At 42.0% G+C, this 18,941-nt stretch overlaps 1 protein-coding gene across 2 annotated transcripts in view; it reads right to left on the minus strand.

Annotated features, from left to right (window-relative positions):
• wwox (WW domain containing oxidoreductase) overlaps positions 1-18,941 on the minus strand; it is a 606,531-nt gene that overhangs the window by 390,355 nt on the left and 197,235 nt on the right. For both annotated transcript variants that reach the window (XM_061969167.1, XM_061969168.1), the window contains exon 7: positions 11,611-11,796. In XM_061969167.1, the coding sequence (XP_061825151.1) occupies positions 11,611-11,796 (186 nt within the window). The remainder of the gene's footprint in view (positions 1-11,610; positions 11,797-18,941) is intronic.

The raw sequence follows: 18,941 nt of genomic DNA on the forward strand, positions 1-18,941 counted from the left end.
GAGGAGATGTGGATGAAGAGACAGGACTGCAGAGTGTGGAGAGACTGGGGGCGATGTGGATGAAGAGACAGGAGTGCAGAGTTTGGAGAGACTGGAGGAGATGTGGATGAAGAGACAGGACTGCAGAGTTTGGAGAGACCGGAGGAGATGTAGATGAAGAGACAGGACTGCAGAGTTTGGAGAGACTGGAAGAGATGTGGATGAAGAGACAGGACTGCAGAGTTTGGAGAGACTGGAAGAGATGTGGATGAAGAGACAGGACTGCAGAGTTTGGAGAGACTGGGGGCGATGTGGATGAAGAGACAGGACTGCAGAGTTTGGAGAGACTGGGGGCGATGTGGATGAAGAGACAGGACTGCAGAGTTTGGAGAGACTGGAAGAGATGTGGATGAAGAGACAGGACCGCAGAGTTTGGAGAGACTTGAGTAGATGTGGATTAAGAGACAGGACCGCAGAGTTTGGAGAGACTGGAAGAGATCTGGATGAAGAGACAGGAATGCAGAGTTTGGAGAGACTTGAGTAGCTGTGGATGAAGATACAGGACTGCAGAGTTTGGAGAGACTGGGGGCGATGTGGATGAAGAGACAGGACTGCAGAGTTTGGAGAGACTGGAAGAGATGTGGATGAAGAGACAGGACCGCAGAGTTTGGAGAGACTTGAGTAGATGTGGATTAAGAGACAGGACCGCAGAGTTTGGAGAGACTGGAAGAGATCTGGATGAAGAGACAGGAATGCAGAGTTTGGAGAGACTTGAGTAGCTGTGGATGAAGAGACAGGAGTGCAGAGTTTGGAGAGACTGGAGGAGATGTAGATGAAGGGACAGGACTGCAGAGTTTGGAGAGACTGGGGGCGATGTGGATGAAGAGACAGGACTGCAGAGTTTGGAGAGACTGGGGGCAATGTGGATGAAGAGACAGGACTGCAGGGTTTGGAGTCCGAGACAATCTTCCCAAGCCGTACGTGCCAACAACTTTGGACAGGATCTTGATCAATGATGCACGTCTGCTCTTCCACATTGTCTGTTCTGACAATCACTAAAATCCATGTCAACTCCTTTTTCCGGGCAAGTTTAGCATCAATCAAAGCGTCCCCAACAGAATGTAATAATAGTGTGACCTTAGGAGACAGGACTGCGGAGTTTGGAGAGACTTGAGTAGATGTGGATGAAGAGACAGGACCGCAGAGTTTGGAGAGACTGGAAGAGATGTGGATGAAGAGACATGACTGCAGAGTTTGGAGAAACTTGAGTAGCTGTGGATGAAGATACAGGACTGCAGAGTTTGGAGAGACTGGAGGAGATGTAGATGAAGAGACAGGACTGCAGAGTTTGGAGAGACTGGAGGAGATGTAGATGAAAAGACAGGACTGCAGAGTTTGGAGAGACTGGGGGAGATGTGGATGAAGAGACAGGACTGCAGAGTTTGGAGAGACTTGAGTAGATGTGGATTAAGAGACAGGACCGCAGAGTTTGGAGAGACTGGAAGAGATGTGGATGAAGAGACAGGACTGCAGAGTTTGGAGAGACTTGAGTAGCTGTGGATGAAGAGACAGGAGTGCAGAGTTTGGAGAGACTGGAGGAGACGTGGATGAAGAGACAGGACTGCAGAGTTTGGAGAGACTGGGGGAGATGTGGATGAAGAGACAGGACTGCAGAGTTTGGAGAGACTTGAGTAGATGTGGATTAAGAGACAGGACCGCAGAGTTTGGAGAGACTGGAAGAGATGTGGATGAAGAGACAGGACTGCAGAGTTTGGAGAGACTTGAGTAGCTGTGGATGAAGAGACAGGAGTGCAGAGTTTGGAGAGACTGGAGGAGACGTGGATGAAGAGACAGGACTGCAGAGTTTGGAGAGACTGGGGGCGATGTGGATGAAGAGACAGGACTGCAGAGTTTGGAGTCCGAGACAATCTTCCTCAACCGCACGTGCCAACGACTTTGGACAGGATCTTGATCAATGATGCACGTCTGGTCTTCCACATTGTCTGTTCTGACAATCACTAAAATCCATGTCAACTCCTTTTTCCGGGCAAGTTTAGCATCAATCAAAAGCGTGTCAATACCTTCTGGCTGCCATTTCCAGCAAGCGTTCCCCAACAGAATGTAATAATAGTGTGACCTTAAGTGAATATGAGTGTCAAAGCGTTGCTGTGGCCGTGCTCTCATGCATGGCGCTCCGCAAAGCATAACTCATATCAGAGTGATCTGCTAGAACAACTGTGCACATGTTCTCCTGCTCTCAGGTCATTCCAATCAATCACCGGGCCGGTCCCGTCTGACTGACTGAAAGCCGGATCGATGGTACACACCGCCTGTGATACGGGGCTCGGCATCGCACATCGCGGCCAGACATCATGCTTGTCCGCCGTATGACAGCATAAAAAAAAGAATGGAATCGGGGGGAGGAGAGAAAATGGGGCGAAAAGGGGCTGAATCGGAAGGGGCGCCGCCATTGAAGGCCGAGTAGCTGATAAGTCATCCATCATGTTGATGATACGTTTAATTTCTAGTGACAGCGCGCGGTTGGAAATGAGTTTTCCAAGTGACTGAGGCTGTCATGTTTGACAATACACATTAAGTCGGATCTATCAGTTTGAGGCCAAAAGTAGCCGGCAACAAAGCAAGGCGCTGACTGCATGACTGGCGTTGGAGTCTTAGTGATTCAAGGGAACCACACTTTTTTGGGAGTTGTGCCAATCATTCACGATCCTTATGTAGGACGAGCACACCTTGTTCTTCTTTTTATGCATTCTCACTTGTAAATAACAATGAAGCCTATGGGAATCACTTATTTATATACACGGTGTAAGTATATATGTCATGTAGTCATAATAAAATGTAATATATACATGATGTAAGTGTATATGTCATGTAGTAACATTCATAATAACATGTAATATATACATGATGTAAGTATATATGTAGTATCTAGTAACATTCATAATAACATGTAATATATACATGATGTAAGTATATATGTCATGTAGTAACATTTATAATAACATGTAATATATACATGACGTAAGTATATATGTAATGTAGTCATAATAACATGTAATATATACATGATGTAAGTATATATGTAATGTAGTAACATTCATAAGAACATGTAATATATACATGACGTAAGTATATATGTAATGTAGTCATAATAACATGCAATATATACATGATGTAAGTATATATGTAATGTAGTCATAATAACATGTAATATATACATGATGTAAGTATATATGTAATGTAGTCATAATAACATGTAATATATACATGATGTAAGTACATATGTCATTTAGTAACATTCATAATAACATGTAATATATACATGATGTAAGTATATATGTAGTATCTAGTTACAGTCATAATAACATGTAATATATACATGATGTAAGTATATATGTAATGTAGTAACATTCATAAGAACATGTAATATATACATGATGTAAGTATAGATGTAATGTAGTCATAATAACATGTAATATATACATGATGTAAGTATATATGTAATGTACCGTATTTTCCGCACTATAAGGCGCACCGGATTATTAGCCGCACCTTCAATGAATTACATATTTCATAACTTTGTCCACCAATAAGCCGCCCCGGATTATAAGCCGCGCCTACGCTGCGCTAAAGGGAATGTCAAAAAAACAGTCAGATAGTTCAGTCAAACTTTAATAATATATTGAAAACCAGCGTTCTAACAACTCTGTCCCAAAATGTACGCAAATGTGCAATCACAAACATAGTAAAATTCAAAATGGTGTAGAGCAATAAATAGCAACATAATGTTGCTCGAACGTTAATGTCACAACACACAAAATAAACATAGCGCTCACCTTCTGAAGTTATTCTTCATTCGTAAATCCTTCGAATTCTTCGTCTTCGGTGTCCGAATTGAAAAGTTGCGCAAGCGTGGGATCCAAAAATGGCCGGCTCCGTCTCGTCGAAGTCATCGGATTCAGTGTCGCTGTTGTTGTGCAGCAGTTCTGTGAATCCTGCCTTCCGGAAAGCTCGGACCACAGTTGTGACCGAAATATCTGCCCAGGCATTTACGATCCACTGGCAAATGTTGGCGTATGTCGTCCGGCGCTGTCTGCCCGTCTTAGTGAAGGTGTGTTCGCCTTCGGAGCTGTGTGAAAAAAGCCACCCGGCCTCTTCGCGTAAACTTCCCTTAACCACTCGCTCATCTTTTCTTCATCCATCCATCCCTTCGAGTTAGCTTTTATGATGACGCCGGCTGGAAAGGTCTCTTTTGGCAAGGTCTTCCTTTTGAATATCACCATGGGTGGAAGTTAGCATGGCAAGCTAGAACCACAGTGAAGGATGACTTCTCATTCCCTGTGGTGCGAATATTCACCGTACGTGCTCCCGTTCCACAGTGCGGTTCACAGGAATATCAGTTGCTGTGAAATACGGTAGTAATCCGTGTGCGGATGGAGAGATTGCGTCTTTTTATGAACCGGATCCTTGTCGCTTAGTAGGAGCCATTTTGTGGTCTTTACAGATGTAAACAGGAAATGAAACGTACGGTGATATCCGCGCGTTTTTTCTTCTTCTTCCGGGGGCGGGTGGTTGCTTACAGTAGAAGAAGAAGCGCTTCCTGTTCTATGGGGGCGGGTGCTTTCCTTGGCGGTTGCTTGCGTAGAAGAAGAAGCGCTTCCTGTTCTACCGGGAAAAAAGATGGCGGCTGTTTACCGAAGTTGCGAGACCGAAACTTTATGAAAATGAATCGTAATAAAGCGCACCGGGTTATAAGGCGCACTGTCAGCTTTTGAGAAAAATTGTGGTTTTTAGGTGCGCCTTATAGTGCGGAAAATACGGTAGTCATAATAACATGTAATATATACATGATGTAAGTATATATGTAATGTAGTAACATTCATAATAACATGTAATATATGCATGATGTAAGTATATATGTAGTATCTAGTAACATTCATAATAACATGTAATATATACATTATGTAAGTATATATGTCATGTAGTAACATTTATAATAACATGTAATATATACATGACGTAAGTATATATGTAATGTAGTCATAATAACATGTAATATATACATGATGTAAGTATATATGTAATGTAGTCATAATAACATGTAATATATACATGACGTAAGTATATATGTAATGTAGTCATAATAACATGTAATATATACATGATGTAAGTATATATGTAATGTAGTAACATTCATAATATGTAATATATGCATGATGTAAGTATATATGTAGTATCTAGTAACATTCATAATAACATGTAACATATACATGATGTAAGTATATATGTCATGCAGTCACAACGTCATATTTACGTATTCTGCTCATTTTAGGCGTACGGCGGAGTATTAATTTCACAAAATGTTCCTTCAACAACAACTACTACTGTCATGGCAGACATCAAACATAATAAAACAATCACTTACTGTACAATGTCTGCTCTAGGATGCCGACTGATGGGATGTTTATATATTACCGTTTGGACAAAGAATTAATCATAATCCTTGCAAAGGGTGAAAAAAAAGGTGGGTGCATACGAGCATTCTTTTTGTGTTTCAGGGTCTAAAATGGCTGTCAAAGTTGACCAACTTCTCGGTTTATGTCGAAAAATTTAAATGTTATGAATGAGTTTGTGTTGGAATTTTTCAAATCAAATTCAAATGTTGAAGTAGTAACATTTTGATTGAAAAATTGCATTACGGAATTCCTGGAATTTCGGGAATTTTTCCAGTTCAAAAAACAACTTTGTTTTTTTGTCCTCATTAAATAGAATGTTGTGACAGTGGAACGGTTGAAGTGGGTTGGAAAATGTGGGAGAAGTAGTCGACAGAAAAAAGGGTTTGGAAAAAATTTTAAATATGGAAATTCCTAGAAGTTTTTTTTAACTTGGAAAAATGATAGTTTGAATGTCCAGGATGAGTGTGAATATGTTGAAGGTGGAATGGTTTGAATAGGTTGAAAAATGTGGGAATGGAAGTTAGAAAAATGGCCAATTCATTCTGAATGAGAAAAATCTCCTGGAAAAGCTGGAATTCTGGGAAATCTGGGAATTTTTTGGAATGTGTCAAGGGAAAGCCCGCGATTCCCGAATAGGCTGAACAGTTTGAAGTTGGAACCGTTTGAATCGGTTAAAAATGTGGGAGTTTTGGAACTTTGAAACATTGTCCCATTCTTTTCAAAGAGAATTTCATGGAAATTTAGGAATTTCGGGAAAAGCGAGAATTTTTTGGGGAATGGTGAAAAATGGAAATGTTGTGAATGAGTTTGTGTTGGAATTTTTCAAATCAGTCGAGAAATGTTGAAGAAGTAACCTTTTGATTGAAAAATGGTATTACGGAATTCCTGGAATTTCGGGAATTTTTCCAGTTCAAAAAACAACTTTGTTTTTGTCCTGATTAAGAGGAATGTTGTGACGGTGGAACGGTTGAAGTGGGTTGAAAAATGTAGGAGGAGTAGTCGCCAGAACAAAGGGTAAAAAAAGGGGTTGAAAAAAACGGAAATTCTGGGAATTCCTGGAAAAAAATTTAACTTGGAAAAATGATAGTTTGAATGTCCAGGATGAGTGTGAATATGTTGAAGGTGGAATGGTTTGAATAGGTTGAAAAATGTGGGAATCAAAGTTAGAAAAATGGCCAATTCATTCTGAATGGGGAAAAATGTCCTGGAAAAGCTGGATTTCTGGGAAATCTGGGAATTTTTTAAATGTGTCAAGGAAAAGCCTGCGATTCCCGAATAGGCTGAACAGTTTGAAATTGGAACAGTTAGAATCGGATAAAAAATGTGGGAGTTGTGGAACTTTGAAACATTGTCCCATTCTTTTCAATGGGAATTTCCTGGAAATTTAGGAATTTCGGGAAAAAGGAGAATTTTTTTGAGAATGGTGAAAAATTTAAATGTTGTAAATGAGTTGAAATGGTCGGTGTTGGAATTTTTCAAATTGGTCGAGAAATGTTGAAGTAGTAACATTTTTGATTGAAAAATGGTATTGCGGAATTCCTGGAATTTCGGGAATTTTTCCTGTTAAAAAAAACAACTTAGTTTTTTTGTCCTGATTAGGAGGAATGTTGTGACGGTGGAACGGTTGAAGTGGGTTGGAAAATGTGGGAGGAGTAGTCGACAGAAAAAAGGGTGAAAATAGGGTTTGAAAAAATGGTAATTCTGGGAATTTCTGGAATTTTTTTTAACTTGGAAAATGATAGTTTGAATGTCCAGGATGAGTGTGAATATGTTGAAGGTAGAATGGTTTGAATAGGTTGAAAAATGTGGGAATGGAAGTTAGAAAAATCTCCTGGAAAAGCTGGAATTCTGGGAAATCTGGGAATTTTTTAGAATGTGTCAAGGGAAAGCCCGCGATTCCCGAATAGGCTGAACAGTTTGAAGTTGGAACCGTTTGAATCGGTTAAAAATGTGGGAGTTTTGGAACTTTGAAACATTGTCCCATTCTATTCAATGAAAATTTCATAGAAATTTAGGAATTTCGGGAAAAGCGATAATTTTTTTGAGAATGGTGAAAAATGGAAATGTTGTGAATGAGTTTGTGTTGGAATTTTTCAAATCAGTCGAGAAATGTTGAAGTAGTAACATTTTGATTGAAAAATGGTATTACGGAATTCCTGGAATTTCGGGAATTTTTCCAGTTCAAAAAAACACTTTTTTTTGTCCTGATTAAGAGGAATGTTGTGACGGTGGAACGGTTGAAGTGGGTTGAAAAATGTGGGCGGAGTAGTCGCCAGAAAAAAGGGTAAAAAAAGGGGTTGAAAAAAACAGAAATTCTGGGAATTCCTGGAAAAAAATTTAACTTGGAAAAATGATAGTTTGAATGTCCAGGATGAGTGTGAATATGTTGAAGGTGGAGTGGTTTGAATAGGTTGAAAAATGTGGGAATCAAAGTTAGAAAAATGGCCAATTCATTCTGAATGGGGAAAAATGTCCTGGAAAAGCTGGATTTCTGGGAAATCTGGGAATTTTTGAAATGTGTCAAGGAAAAGCCTGCGATTCCCAAATAGGCTGAACAGTTTGAAGTTGGAACAGTTAGAATCAGATAAAAAATGTGGGAGTTGTAGAACTTTGAAACATTGTCCCATTCTTTTCAATGGGAATTTCCTGGAAATTTAGGAATTTCGGGAAAAGGGAGAATTTTTTTGAGAATGGTGAAAAATGTAAATGTTGTAAATGAGTTGAAATGGTCGGTGTTGGAATTTTTCAAATTGGTCGAGAAATGTTGAAGTAGTAACATTTTTGATTGAAAAATGGTATTACGGAATTCCTGGAATTTCGGGAATTTTTCCTGTTAAAAAAAAAAACAACTTTGTTTTTTTGTCCTGATTAGGAGGAATGTTGTGACGGTGGAACGGTTGAAGTGGGTTGGAAAATGTGGGAGGAGTAGTTGCCAGAAAAAAGGGTGAAAAAAGGGGTTGAAAAAAACGGAAATTCTGGGAATTCCTGGAAAAAAATGTAACCTTGGAAAAATGATAGTTTGAATGTCCAGGATGAGTGTGAATATGTTGAAGGTGGAATGGTTTGAATAGGTTGAAAAATGTGGGAATGGAAGTTAGAAAAATGTCCAATTCATTCTGAATGGGAAAAATGTCATGGAAAAGCTGAAATTCTGGGAAATCTGGGAATTTATGGAATGTGTCAAGGAAAAGCCTGCGATTCCCGAATAGGCTGAACAGTTTGAAGTTGGAACCGTTTGAATTGGATAAAAAATGTGGGAGTTGTGGAACTTTGAAACATTGTCCCATTCTTTTCAATGAGAATTTCAGGGAAATTTAGGAATTTCGGGAAAAGCGATCATTTTTTGGAGAATGGTGAAAAATGTGTTGGAATTTTTCAAATCAGTCGAGAAATGTTGTAGTAACATTTTTGATTGAAAAGTGGTATTACGGAATTCCTGGAATTTCGGGAATTTTTCTAGTTCAAAAAACAATTTTGTTTTTTTGTCCTGATTATGAGGAATGTTGTGACGGTGGAACGGTTGAAGCGGGTTGAAAAATGTGGGCGGAGTAGTTGCCAGAAAAAAGGGTGAAAAAAGGGGTTGAAAAAAAACGGAAATTCTGGGAATTCCTGGAAAAAAAATGTACTTGAAAAAATGATAGTTTGAATGTCCAGGATGAGTGTGAATATGTTGAAGGTGGAATGGTTTGAATACGTTGAAAAATGTGGGAATCGAAGTTAGAAAAATGGCCAATTCATTCTGAATGAGGAAAAATGTCCTGGAAAAGCTGGATTTCTGGGAAATCTGGGAATTTTTGAAATGTGTCAAGGAAAAGCCTGCGATTCCCGAATAGGCTGAACCGTTTGAAGTTGGAACAGTTTGAATCGGATAAAAAATGTGGGAGTTGTGGAACTTTGAAACATTGTCCCATTCTTTTCAATGGGAATTTCCTGGAAATTTAGGAATTTCGGGAAAAGGAAGAATTTTTTTGAGAAAATTTAAATGTTGTACATGAGTTGAAATGGTCGGTGTTGGAATTTTTCAAATTGGTCGAGAAATGTTGAAGTAGTAACATTTTTGATTGAAAAATGGTTTTACAGAATTCCTGGAATTTCGGGAATTTTTCCAGTCAAAAAAAAACAACTTAGTTTTTTTGTCCTTATTAGGAGGAATGTTGTGACGGTGGAACGGTTGTTGAAGTATGTAACATTTTTGATTGAAAAATGGTATTACGGAATTCCTGGAATTTCGGGGATTTTTCCAGTAAAAAAAAAAACAACTTCGTTTTTTTGTCCTGATTAGGAGGAATGTTGTGACGGTGGAACGGTTGAAGTGGGTTGGAAAATGTGGGAGGAGTAGTCGACAGAAAAAAGGGTGAAAATAGGGTTTGAAAAAATGGTAATTCTGGGAATTTCTGGAATTTTTTTGAACTTGGAAAATGATAGTTTGAATGTCCAGGATGAGTGTGAATATTTTGAAGGTGGAATGGTTTGAATAGGTTGAAAATGTGGAAATGGAAGTTAGAAAAATGGCCAATTCATTCTGATTGGGAAAAATGTCCTGGAAAAGCTGGAATTCTAGGAAATCTGGGAATTTTTGGAATGTGTCAAGGGAAATCCCGCGATTCCCGAATAGGCTGAACAGTTTGAAGTTGGAACAGTTTGAATCGGATAAAAAATGTGTGAGTTGTGGAACTTTGAAACATTGTCCCATTCTTTTCAATGGGAATTTCCTGGAATTTTAGGAATTTCGGGAAAAGGGAGAATTTTTTTTGAGAATGGTGAAAAATTGAAATGTTGTAAATGAGTTGAAATGGTCAGTGTTGGAATTTTTCAAATTGGTGGAGAAATGTTGAAGTAGTAACATTTTTGATTGAAAAAAGGTATTACGGAATTCCTGGAATTTCGGGAATTTTTCCAGTTAAAAAAAAACAACTTTGTTTTTTTGTCCTGATTATGAGGAATGTTGTGACGGTGGAACGGTTGAAGTGGGTTGAAAAATGTGGGAGGAGTAGTTGCCAGAAAAAAGGGTGAAAAAAGGGGTTGAAAAAAAACGGAAATTCTGGGAATTCCTGGAAAAAAAATGTAACCTTGGAAAAATGATAGTTTGAATGTCCAGGATGAGTGTGAATATGTTGAAGGTGGAATGGTTTGAATAGGTTGAAAAATGTGGGAATGGAAGTTAGAAAAATGGCCAATTCATTCTGAATGGGAAAAATATCCTGGAAAAGCTGGAATTCTGGGAAATCTGGGAATTTTTGGAATGTGTCAAGAGAAATCCCGCGATTCCCGAATAGGCTGAACAGTTTGAAGTTGGAACAGTTTGAATCGGATAAAAAATGAAACACTGTCCCATTCATTTCAATGAGAATTTCAGGGAAATTTAGGAATTTCGGGAAAAGCGATAATTTTTTTGGAGAATGGTGAAAAATATAAATGTTGTGAATGAGTTTGTGTTGGAATTTTTCAAATCAGTCGAGAAATGTTGAAGTATTAACATTTTTGATAAAAAAATGGTATTACGGAATTCCTGGAATTTCGGGAATTTTTCCAGTTCAAAAAACAACTTTGTTTTTTTTGTCCTGATTATGAGGAATGTTTTGACGGTGGAACGGTTGAAGTGAGTTGGAAAATGTGGGCGGAGTAGTCGCCAGAAAAAAGGGTGAAAAAAGGGGTTGAAAAAAAACGGAAATTCTGGGAATTCCTGGAAAAAAAATTTACTTGAAAAAATGATAGTTTGAATGTCCAGGATGAGTGTGAATATGTTGAAGGTGGAATGGTTTGAATACGTTGAAAAATGTGGGAATGGAAGTTAGAAAAATGACCTGGAAAAGCTGGAATTCTGGGAAATCTGGGAATTTATGGAATGTGTCAAGGGAAAGCCCTCGATTCCTGAATAGGCTGAACAGTTTGAAGTTGGAACAGTTTGAACCGGGTGAATGTTTGGAGCATTCACACAAATTTGATGACAGAGTCTGGTGTGGATGAACTTGACTGGCCTGCTCAGAGTCCTGACCTGAACACCTTTGGGATGAATTAGACCGGAGACTGAGAGACAGCAACATCAGTGTGTGACCTCACCAATGCATTTTTTGGAAGAATGGTGGAAAATTGCAATAAACACACTCGGGCAACCTTGTGGACAGCCTTCACAGACAAGTGTTAAAAAAACTCTTACCTGTGGGACTCGGAAGACAGCACCACGACACGGGCGGGAGCGGAGCGCCGCAGCACTTCCTGCAGGCACTGGACCAGCAGGAAGTGGCCCAGGTGGCAGGTCTGGAAGGTGGACTCCAGGCCGTCCTGGGTCAGAGTCCAGGGCTGGGTGCACACGGCTGCGTTGCACACCAGAATGTGCACAGGCCTGTGGAGGAGGCAGCACACTATAAATGTCTTGTTCTGTTTAACACATTCAGGAACATCACCTGCTGACGACTGAACATGTCCGAAGAGAAGTAGGAAGAAGTAGAGCTTTTTTTATTATACTTTGTTCACTTCCTGTCTTTAAATGTTGGATGTCCACTGAAAGCCACTTCCATAATGGCAACAGTCCTGATGTAAACGGTACTAACCAGACCAAAAAAATAAGTACCATATTTTTTTGGACTATACGTCACTCTTTTTTTCCCCCAACACTTTAATCCCTGCGGCTTATGAAACGGTGCACCAAATGTATGGGTTTTTCTTCGCTAACGGCCATAATGTTATGCATCCAACAACTAGTTTTCATACCAAGTATCAAGTACCTGAGCTGACACAAGACCACAATGCATGTGCCTGAGCTGACACAAGAACTCTGCAAGTGCCTGAGCTGACACAAGTCCACCATGCACGTGCCTGAGCTGACACGAGACCACAATGCATGTGCCTGAGCTGAAACGAGACAACAATACATGTGCCTGAGCTGAAACAAGACCACAATGCACGTGCCTGAGCTGACACAAGACCACAATGCATGTGCCTGAGCTGACACAATACCACAATACATGTGCCTGAGCTGTAACAAGACCACAATACATGTGCCTGAGCTGACACAAGACCACAATACATGTGCCTGAGCTGTAACAAGACCACAATACATGTGCCTGAGCTGTAACAAGACCACAATACATGTGCCTGAGCTGACACAAGACCACAATACATGTGCCTGAGCTGACACAAGACCACAATACATGTGCCTGAGCTGACACAAGACCACAATACATGTGCCTGAGCTGACACAAGACCACAATACATGTGCCTGAGCTGTAACAAGACCACAATACATGTGCCTGAGCTGAAACAAGACCACAATACATGTGCCTGAGCTGACACAAGACCACAATACATGTGCCTGAGCTGACACAAGACCACAATACATGTGCCTGAGCTGACACAAGACCACAATACATGTGCCTGAGCTGTAACAAGACCACAATACATGTGCCTGAGCTGAAACAAGACCACAATACATGTGCCTGAGCTGAAACAAGACCACAATACATGTGCCTGAACTGACACAAGACCACAATACATGTGCCTGAGCTGACAAGACCACAATGCATGTGCCTGAGCTGACACTGGACCACAATGCGTGTGCCTGAGCTGACACAAGACCACCATGCATGTGCCTGAGCTGACACAAGACCACAATACATGTGCCTGAGCTGACACAAGACCACAATACATGTGCCTGAGCTGACACAAGACCACAATACATGTGCCTGAGCTGACACAAGAACTCTGCATGTGCCTGAGCTGACACAAGACCACAATACATGTGCCTGAGCTGACACAAGACCACAATACATGTGCCTGAGCTGTAACAAGACCACAATACATGTGCCTGAGCTGAAACAAGACCACAATACATGTGCCTGAGCTGACACAAGACCACAATACATGTGCCTGAGCTGACACAAGACCACAATACATGTGCCTGAGCTGACAGAAGAACTCTGCATGTGCCTGAGCTGACACAAGACCACCATGCATGTGCCTGAGCTGACACAAGACCACAATACATGTGCCTGAGCTGTAACAAGACCACAATACATGTGCTTGAGCTGACACAAGACCACCATGCATGTGCCTGAGCTGACACAAGACCACCATGCATGTGCCTGAGCTGACACAAGACCACAATACATGTGCCTGAGCTGTAACAAGACCACAATACATGTGCCTGAGCTGAAACAAGACCACAATACATGTGCCTGAGCTGACACAAGACCACAATACATGTGCCTGAGCTGTAACAAGACCACAATACATGTGCCTGAGCTCAAACAAGACCACAATACATGTGCCTGAGCTGACACAAGACCACCATGCATGTGCCTGAGCTGACACAAGACCACAATGCATGTGCCTGAGCTGACACAAGACCACAATACATGTGCCTGAGCTGACACAGGACCACAATGCATGTGCCTGAGCTGACACAAGACCACAATACATGTGCCTGAGCTGACACAAGACCACAATACATGTGCCTGAGCTGACACAAGACCACAATACATGTGCCTGAGCTGACACAAGACCACAATACATGTGCCTGAGCTGACACAAGACCACAATACATGTGCCTGAGCTGACACAAGACCACAATACATGTGCCTGAGCTGTAACAAGACCACAATACATGTGCCTGAGCTGAAACAAGACCATAATACATGTGCCTGAGCTGACACAAGACCACAATACATGTGCCTGAGCTGTAACAAGACCACAATACATGTGCCTGAGCTGAAACAAGACCACAATACATGTGCCTGAGCTGACACAAGACCACAATACATGTGCCTGAGCTGACACAAGACCACAATACATGTGCCTGAGCTGACACAAGACCACAATACATGTGCCTGAGCTGTAACAAGACCACAATACATGTGCCTGAGCTGAAACAAGACCATAATACATGTGCCTGAGCTGACACAAGACCACAATACATGTGCCTGAGCTGTAACAAGACCACAATACATGTGCCTGAGCTGAAACAAGACCACAATACATGTGCCTGAGCTGACACAAGACCACAATACATGTGCCTGAGCTGACAAGACCACAATGCATGTGCCTGAGCTGACACTGGACCACAATGCGTGTGCCTGAGCTGACACAAGACCACCATGCATGTGCCTGAGCTGACACAAGACCACAATACATGTGCCTGAGCTGACACAAGAACTCTGCATGTGCCTGAGCTGACACAAGACCACAATACATGTGCCTGAGCTGACACAAGACCACAATACATGTGCCTGAGCTGACACAAGACCACAATACATGTGCCTGAGCTGACACAAGACCACAATACATGTGCCTGAGCTGACACAAGACCACAATACATGTGCCTGAGCTGACACAAGACCACAATACATGTGCCTGAGCTGTAACAAGACCACAATACATGTGCCTGAGCTGAAACAAGACCATAATACATGTGCCTGAGCTGACACAAGACCACAATACATGTGCCTGAGCTGTAACAAGACCACAATACATGTGCCTGAGCTGAAACAAGACCACAATACATGTGCCTGAGCTGACACAAGACCACAATACATGTGCCTGAGCTGACACAAGACCACAATACATGTGCCTGAGCTGACACAAGACCACAATACATGTGCCTGAGCTGTAACAAGACCACAATACATGTGCCTGAGCTGAAACAAGACCATAATACATGTGCCTGAGCTGACACAAGACCACAATACATGTGCCTGAGCTGTAACAAGACCACAATACATGTGCCTGAGCTGAAACAAGACCACAATACATGTGCCTGAGCTGACACAAGACCACAATACATGTGCCTGAGCTGACACTGGACCACAATGCGTGTGCCTGAGCTGACACAAGACCACCATGCATGTGCCTGAGCTGACACAAGACCACAATACATGTGCCTGAGCTGACACAAGAACTCTGCATGTGCCTGAGCTGACACAAGACCACAATACATGTGCCTGAGCTGACACAAGACCACAATACATGTGCCTGAGCTGACACAAGACCACAATACATGTGCCTGAGCTGACACAAGAACTCTGCATGTGCCTGAGCTGACACAAGACCACAATACATGTGCCTGAGCTGACACAAGACCACAATACATGTGCCTGAGCTGACACAAGACCACAATACATGTGCCTGAGCTGTAACAAGACCACAATACATGTGCCTGAGCTGAAACAAGACCACAATACATGTGCCTGAGCTGACACAAGACCACAATACATGTGCCTGAGCTGACACAAGACCACAATACATGTGCCTGAGCTGACACAAGAACTCTGCATGTGCCTGAGCTGACACAAGACCACCATGCATGTGCCTGAGCTGACACAAGACCACAATACATGTGCCTGAGCTGTAACAAGACCACAATACATGTGCCTGAGCTGACACAAGACCACCATGCATGTGCCTGAGCTGACACAAGACCACCATGCATGTGCCTGAGCTGACACAAGACCACAATACATGTGCCTGAGCTGTAACAAGACCACAATACATGTGCCTGAGCTGAAACAAGACCACAATACATGTGCCTGAGCTGACACAAGACCACAATACATGTGCCTGAGCTGTAACAAGACCACAATACATGTGCCTGAGCTCAAACAAGACCACAATACATGTGCCTGAGCTGACACAAGACCACCATGCATGTGCCTGAGCTGACACAAGACCACAATGCATGTGCCTGAGCTGACACAGGACCACAATGCGTGTGCCTGAGCTGACACAGGACCACAATGCATGTGCCTGAGCTGACACAAGACCACAATACATGTGCCTGAGCTGACACAAGACCACAATGCATGTGCCTGAGCTGACACAAGACCACAATGCATGTGCCTGAGCTGACACAAGACCACAATACATGTGCCTGAGCTGACACAAGACCACAATACATGTGCCTGAGCTGACACAAGAACTCTGCATGTGCCTGAGCTGACACAAGACCACAATACATGTGCCTGAGCTGACACAAGACCACAATACATGTGCCTGAGCTGACACAAGACCACAATACATGTGCCTGAGCTGTAACAAGACCACAATACATGTGCCTGAGCTGAAACAAGACCACAATACATGTGCCTGAGCTGACACAAGACCACAATACATGTGCCTGAGCTGACACAAGACCACAATACATGTGCCTGAGCTGACACAAGAACTCTGCATGTGCCTGAGCTGACACAAGACCACCATGCATGTGCCTGAGCTGACACAAGACCACAATACATGTGCCTGAGCTGTAACAAGACCACAATACATGTGCCTGAGCTGACACAAGACCACCATGCATGTGCCTGAGCTGACACAAGACCACCATGCATGTGCCTGAGCTGACACAAGACCACAATACATGTGCCTGAGCTGTAACAAGACCACAATACATGTGCCTGAGCTGAAACAAGACCACAATACATGTGCCTGAGCTGACACAAGACCACAATACATGTGCCTGAGCTGACAAGACCACAATGCATGTGCCTGAGCTGACACTGGACCACAATGCGTGTGCCTGAGCTGACACAAGACCACCATGCATGTGCCTGAGCTGACACAAGACCACAATACATGTGCCTGAGCTGACACAAGAACTCTGCATGTGCCTGAGCTGACACAAGACCACAATACATGTGCCTGAGCTGACACAAGACCACAATACATGTGCCTGAGCTGACACAAGACCACAATACATGTGCCTGAGCTGACACAAGACCACAATACATGTGCCTGAGCTGTAACAAGACCACAATACATGTGCCTGAGCTGACACAAGACCACAATACATGTGCCTGAGCTGACACAAGACCACAATACATGTGCCTGAGCTGACACAAGACCACAATACATGTGCCTGAGCTGTAACAAGACCACAATACATGTGCCTGAGCTGACACAAGACCACAATACATGTGCCTGAGCTGACAAGACCACAATGCATGTGCCTGAGCTGACACTGGACCACAATGTGTGTGCCTGAGCTGAAACAAGACCACAATACATGTGCCTGAGCTGACACAAGACCACCATGCATGTGCCTGAGCTGACACAAGACCACAATGCATGTGCCTGAGCTGACACAAGACCACAATGCACGTGCTCCAGCGGTCAGGAAGAGATCCTTGTCGGTGACATCGTCGCTCCAGCGACTCCGCAGCCGCGCTAACAGAGCAACAATCCAAACACACCCCACCAATTTTTAATTTCTTCCATTAGAATTAATTAGGAGGCCGGAGGCAATTTGTGTACCCTGTGTTTAAGACTGCCTACTGGATTAATTAAAAACTGGATGCTGGAAAATGAATGTTATAATGAGCCATCCCATGCTATTACGTAGCAGTGTGGAGCAGCGATCACCTTCAGGCCTCCGAACACAGCAGGTTGATTACAGAGCAGCAACCTAGTCAACTTGAAGAATGCACACCTCAGCATGTCTTTGTTACAAATATAATAAGAGGAGGAGACGTGTCTTACATGCACGATCTAAGGTCTTCATCACACATGCAGATTTCACGGGAACATGCTGGTTTTTAAATGCATTTTTTGTAATAATTGGAATATATTTCTTTAAATATTTCTGTTTTCATGGCAAGGCAACTTTATTTACAGCATTTTTTTTTTTTTTTTTTAATTGAACCAAAGTGCTTTACGGGTTAAAAAGCATAGAGCAAAAAAAAACAAAAAAAACAAACAAAGAACATAAACAATGCATAAGCTAAACAAGATAGTGCAAAGGAAACACGGTGAAAGGGTTGGGATCAAAAGTAAAATTGCAAGATAAAAATAATAAAATAATAAAAGTGCGACAAAAATTAATTAAAAATTAATTAAATTAAAGCTGCAAGCAGCATTGGTCGGGCCCGCGTATTTGGCAGGTGCCAGTCCTAAGTGTCCCAATACTTTTTTCCAGTTTTGGTCCTAAATTGTCTAATACTTTTGTCAAGTTGTAGTCCTAAGTGTCCCAATACTTTTGTCCAGTGTAGGTGTCCCAATACTTTTGTCCAGTTGTATTCCTAAGTGTCCCAATACGTATGTCCAGTTTTAGTCCTAAGTGTCCCAATACTTTTGTCCAGTTGTAGTCCTAAGTGTCCCAAGACTTTTGTCCAGTGTAAGCGTCCCAATACTTTTGTCCAGTGGTAGTCCTAGGAGTTCCAAGAGTTTTGTCAAGTTTTAGTCCCAAGTGGCCCAATACCTTTGTCAAGTTTTTGTCCTAAGTGTCCCAATACTTTTGTCAAGTGGTAGGCTTAAGTGTCCCAATACTTTTGTCTATGTTTAGTCCGAAGTGTCCCAATAGTTTTGTTCAGTGGTGTTACTAAGTGTCCCAATACTTTTGTCAAGGTGTAGTCCTAAGTGTCCCAATACTTTTGTCCAGTGTAGGTGTCCCAATACTTTTGTCCAGTTGTATTCCTAAGTGTCCCAATACTTATGTCCAGTTTTAGTCCTAAGTGTCCCAATACTTTTGTCCAGTTGTAGTCCTAAGTGTCCCAAGACTTTTGT

This window comes from Nerophis lumbriciformis, linkage group LG08 (assembly GCF_033978685.3).
Source record: "Nerophis lumbriciformis linkage group LG08, RoL_Nlum_v2.1, whole genome shotgun sequence".
Classification (NCBI taxonomy): domain Eukaryota; kingdom Metazoa; phylum Chordata; class Actinopteri; order Syngnathiformes; family Syngnathidae; genus Nerophis; species Nerophis lumbriciformis.